Raw genomic sequence first — 5664 nt, forward strand, 5'->3', positions numbered from 1 at the left:
GTGATATATAGTAGACGACTACCATTTTTAGATACCACATATATTTGTCAGATCGATCCTTTGATAGATCCTTTGAGATTTTTTTTCCAATGCTGTTTTGTATAATTTGAATTCCATACATTTTTATGCCGTTGACAAAATTTTAAAATAAGAAGTACATATGAATACTTAAAAAAAAAATTCTTACATTTATGTAGTTGACAAAAATAAGAAAAGAGGTATATTGACCAAAAAGAGGAGTAAGATGTTACGGTGGATCTTAGCACAGGCGATTATTGTCCTTGGAACTTAAAATTTGGTAAAATTTAGCGGCAGCTTTTCTCTTATGCTTTTTTTAATTTACCCTACTAAAATGAGAAGGATATTATAGGGTATCAAAGTAAAACCTAAGGACATTTCCGTCCAATGGAAAAAACATATAGAAAATATAAGAAGGGCCGAGAAAAGCAAATAAAAGAACTTTTAATCAAAACAGCAAAAAAATAAAAAAGAACCCTCCTATCGAGTTCTGTGAGATCTGCTCCAAGAAAAAGAAAAAGAAAAAAAAAACTAAAAACTGGTGAGGAAGAAGAGGTGAATCGAGTCGTATGCTTACGTGGTGTGGTGATACCAAAATATTTATTTTATCGAGCGTTTTCTAATAACCTGTTTGGTTTCTCTGTTGTTCCATTTCGGGGCCAAAGGAAAAAAAAAAATGAGGATTCGGAAGAACACGAAGCTGGCATCGGTTCTTTTAGGTTACGGCGGAGAGAGACCGGAGACGTATGTTTGTCACTTAAACCAGTCTCCATGGGATGTGATTCCGGTCACTTCCTCTGGCGATTGCGAGTTAACTAACCTGCTCGACTCGTCGTGGTTCCTCCCTCTATCGTCTTCCTCTTCTTCTTCTTCTTCTACTCCGCCTCTCGTTCACCACCAGGTAAATTCAAATTCGCTTTCCATATTTGATTCCCATTTCGATTTCGTTTTCGCCAATGCCCAGCATTTCTTCTATCGTCCTCCGCCTCCTCCTATTAGCTAGGGTTTGTTTCGTATTTTTATTCATTTCTGTTCGGGGAAACTTGAAAGAACCCTAAAATTATGGATTTTGAGTTGCTGGGTCGTTTAATCTATCGATTAGTGTTGATGGGTCGTTGTTATTTTGCTTCGTTGATTCCCATTTCCTTTCTCTATCCCCGATTATTCTTTTTTCTATCGTTATTACAAAAGTTTCTTCGTTAACTCAGTTCAATGGAGAAGATAACAACTTCAATGCGGATGTGGTGAGTGTGGGAGATTGTAGTGGCGCTGCTGTTAGGTAATAATAAACTATCCATTTTGTTCTTCACTCCCCCTAATCGACTTGTCAATTATATCCACTATTGTCTGCTTTCGTTTTTGCTTCCGTCTTCTTGTTTTATTTTTTTAGGGTTTTACTCGTATTTTTGATAATCGGGTTATTTAATTTCGCCCGAATCGAATTGCCGGGCGACCCGGTTTCAATTTTTTTTCTTTTTCAAATCACATCTTTCTTTATTTAACTTATCGTACAGATTTAATAACTCCATGGGAGATAGTCACAACCTTGTCTCCGTCGAGAAACTTAATCTCAATGCGGCGGAGGATAAGTACGAGCTATCTCCGGACGCTGATGAACCAATGGATCAGAGCGATAGTAGCAGTGACAAGAAATCCGAAGCTCTCCTCGAGCCTAAATCGCCGGTCAAAACCTCCGACGACGAGGGCCAAGTGGGTGTTGTTACAATTCCGGCGCCGCCTAAACGCGGACGGCCACGTGGTACGGGCAAGAAAGCTCTAGCTTCCGCTGCCGCATCGAAGAATCCGTACGAGTTTTACTATTACTCTGGTTTCGGGCCACGGTGGGGGAGAAAAAGAGGCGGCTCCGATGACGAGAAGTTAGGTTTGGGCGATAATAATAAAAAGAGCAGAAGTAGTACCAGTAGCAGTAGCAACGAAGAGGGTGATAAAACGGCGGCGTTTGGAAGTGGGAGCGTTAGCTTTGACGGGTTTGATTATGTGGAAGAGGATTATGTCGACGTGATGGATGAAGATGAGGAGAGCGATCATGGGAAGAAGCAAAAGAAAGACAAGATGATAATGATGAAGAAGACGATTAAGAGAGCAAGGAAGCCCGTTAAGGAAAGGTCTTTGAAATCCCTCATGTGAAATATTTTATGTTTTCTAAGGGCATTGCTGTCCTTTTATGTTTTTTTTTTTTTTTTTAATTGTCTGTTTTTTATTCTTTATTTCTCACTTTGTGGGTTGGATGAGGGACTTTGTCTAGTTTCTACCTTTTATGTTGTATTCGGTTAGATGAATTTGTCTTAGTTTTTTTATTAAATTTTTTTTTTTGTTTTAATTTCATGTTTTCAATTCTTATTTTTTATCACTATTGTTAAGAAGAAAAAAAAAATCTTTTTAAACACTATCATTAAACTTAATTGTGATTAATTAGTGATAAACTAAGTTGTTATTGTTTAAAATAATTTATTTTATCACTTTGCTATTGCTTTTGTGAATGAATAAATCAAAATCTTTGTATATATACTTTTTTTCATCACTGTCTACGTTTTCTATTGTTTAATTATGTACTTAGTTTTCAGCAGTGTATAAGAAAGCGCTAGGCGGTATCTGGGCGGTGACCCAACGCCTAGCGCCTAGAACGTTTAGTCGGGGCCTAGACGATTTTTAGGCGGTTTAGGCGTTTACAACATAAAACATTATATATATATAATTATATTAAAATACATGTTATAAAAATAAAAAATTTATAAACAACGGTAAGAAAAATACATTTATTTAAGTTATATTAACAACATATAAATGTTTATAATTACGTATATAGATATAAAACATAATAATTTAATTATATGTAATTTAAAAATCAAAAATAAATATTAAAATAAAATATATGTAATTTTAAGCAGGTTAGGTGGTCATCTAGGCGTCTGCTGAGCGCCTAGCGCCTAGACGGCCGTCTAGACCGCTTTCTTGAACACTGGTTTTCAGTCGCATATTTGTCTTTTAATTTGAAAGACATTATAAAGATATAGTTTTCATAGGATAATTATAAACATAAAGGGTTTAAAGAGCGTCTCTCATTTTTCAAATTTAAATTTATATCAATTAATCAAACAAAGATTAAAATCTATTGTTAATATAAAAATTCACAAAAGATAAAGTATGTATCTTTTTATTTTCGGAGATAAGAATAAATTGCAGTAAAAATACATTGTTTGACGAAGTACTATAGTTTGAACTTTGAATGAATGAATTTTAACTACATAATATGACTGGTTTCATAGTAATTTAAACACACATTAATTAGAAAATTATACTGTTACATAAAAATATATATGATTTTCTGATATAGTATATTACTAGTACATGCTAATAAGTAATAACATACACAATACTAAAAAATAATATGAAAATTAAAATATACTCATAAAATTTGATATCTAAAACTTTGTTATAAATTCATACTAATCTGGAAAGGTTACCATAACTTAAGATTTTTATTTTTATTTTTTTTGTCAATAAAGTATAAGTTAGGATCATTAGTAGGGAGATTATTAAGATGTTTTGATCCGAATTTATTGAGTAAGGAAACCCTCATTTAAATTTAGATTTTGAAATGCTTTAGAAAATGCATTTAATAAAAATATCTTCTAAATGCAATAATTTTGNAGGTTAGGTGGTCATCTAGGCGTCTGCTGAGCGCCTAGCGCCTAGACGGCCGTCTAGACCGCTTTCTTGAACACTGGTTTTCAGTCGCATATTTGTCTTTTAATTTGAAAGACATTATAAAGATATAGTTTTCATAGGATAATTATAAACATAAAGGGTTTAAAGAGCGTCTCTCATTTTTCAAATTTAAATTTATATCAATTAATCAAACAAAGATTAAAATCTATTGTTAATATAAAAATTCACAAAAGATAAAGTATGTATCTTTTTATTTTCGGAGATAAGAATAAATTGCAGTAAAAATACATTGTTTGACGAAGTACTATAGTTTGAACTTTGAATGAATGAATTTTAACTACATAATATGACTGGTTTCATAGTAATTTAAACACACATTAATTAGAAAATTATACTGTTACATAAAAATATATATGATTTTCTGATATAGTATATTACTAGTACATGCTAATAAGTAATAACATACACAATACTAAAAAATAATATGAAAATTAAAATATACTCATAAAATTTGATATCTAAAACTTTGTTATAAATTCATACTAATCTGGAAAGGTTACCATAACTTAAGATTTTTATTTTTATTTTTTTTGTCAATAAAGTATAAGTTAGGATCATTAGTAGGGAGATTATTAAGATGTTTTGATCCGAATTTATTGAGTAAGGAAACCCTCATTTAAATTTAGATTTTGAAATGCTTTAGAAAATGCATTTAATAAAAATATCTTCTAAATGCAATAATTTTGAATCAACCGCGAGCAACGAGCTTCTAACTTTTATGGACGCATTTTTCGGCTATAACCAGATCCTTATGCACAAAGACGATCAGGAGAATACTTCGTTCATCACCGAACGAGGAACCTACTGCTACAAAGTCATGTCATTCAGCCTGAAGAATGCCGGTGCCACTTATCAGCATCTGGTGATGATGACCGAATATGGAATATTTGGACTTAGTCAAATACTGGTTCAGATATATTCTCCACTATCTTAGGCAGATCAATATTGTTGATAACTGATTTGTCTTCAAATATATTGTAATCTCCATTGTAAAGGATCAAGGAAATACACATTCTTTCAAATAAGATGTCGCAAAACAACTTGACCGAACTATGCAAATATATATCGACGACATGCTCGTCAAGTCGCTATACGCTAACGAGCACATCACCACCTTCAGTAATGCTTTGACATACTAATCAAATACGATATGAAGTTAAACTCGACTAAGTGCACCTTTTCAGTGAAGTCAGACGAATTCCTCAGCTATTTGGTATCACCAAAGAATGCTAGAGAAGTTCGAATGAATGCCTCCCATTTTACCAATTGCTTAAGACCAAAGGAAAGTTCGAATGAAACGAAACCTGGTACGATGCATTCAGAAAGCTAAAAAACTACCTCTTCACACCACCTATATATAATAAAAAGGTTTATCGCTAATCTTAGAGACTTGAGAACAATTAGAAACAATTTTCGTCTGAAACGAAACACTTTAGTACTTTACCCCATATTTTTTTGTCAAGAAATAAAATTGTTAAGATATATAGACTAAGAGTTAAGACATTGATAGATGCATAATATACCTTATGAGGACAATTATACTAATTAACAGTTTAATACTATAAAAAATTATCTTGAAGGATTTTTTTCTTATTTGCCTTATCTATGTCAACATGCTGTTGTAATGGCTATAGATTTAGGTTGACCGAAAATATTATTTTTAGCGAATCATTCAGTTAGAGTAACGTGTGTGGTAATAACCCAATTTATTAATATCACATACACGTTAGTATTATTAAGTTTCAGAAGAGAAAACAATTACAAATCAACAATTCTCTCGTACAAATGATAGTGTTTTTTTTTTAAAACCATAGAGTAGAGAAGAATCTCAAAGACTAGTTGTGTTGAGCAGCTCTCTGTAATCCTTACGAATTCCCCACAAAATCTCACTGCATT

General features: G+C 32.5%; 1 protein-coding gene across 2 annotated transcripts; it reads left to right on the top strand.

The window, feature by feature from the left end:
• LOC104705293 lies at positions 482 to 2312 on the top strand. 2 transcript variants are annotated; one of them, XM_010421264.2, is made up of 4 exons: positions 482 to 559; positions 684 to 919; positions 1227 to 1297; positions 1533 to 2312. In XM_010421264.2, exons 2-4 carry the CDS (start codon positions 695 to 697, stop codon positions 2164 to 2166), a joined length of 930 nt encoding a protein of 309 aa, XP_010419566.1. In that variant the 5' UTR covers positions 482 to 559; positions 684 to 694; the 3' UTR covers positions 2167 to 2312. The 2 variants fall into 2 exon arrangements, with proteins under 2 accessions (XP_010419566.1, XP_010419565.1); XM_010421263.1 differs by having other exon boundaries at positions 482 to 919.

This window comes from Camelina sativa, chromosome 8, assembly GCF_000633955.1.
Source record: "Camelina sativa cultivar DH55 chromosome 8, Cs, whole genome shotgun sequence".
NCBI lineage: Eukaryota > Viridiplantae > Streptophyta > Magnoliopsida > Brassicales > Brassicaceae > Camelina > Camelina sativa.

Bases quoted from the DNA above. Each gene is read 5' to 3' on its own strand.
- LOC104705293 (XM_010421263.1), top strand. From the start codon at position 695: ATGAGGATTCGGAAGAACACGAAGCTGGCATCGGTTCTTTTAGGTTAC. The intron at 920-1,226 runs GTAAATTCAAAT...TCGTTAACTCAG, and splicing joins CGCCTCTCGTTCACCACCAG to TTCAATGGAGAAGATAACAA. The intron at 1,298-1,532 runs GTAATAATAAAC...CTTATCGTACAG, and splicing joins TGTAGTGGCGCTGCTGTTAG to ATTTAATAACTCCATGGGAG.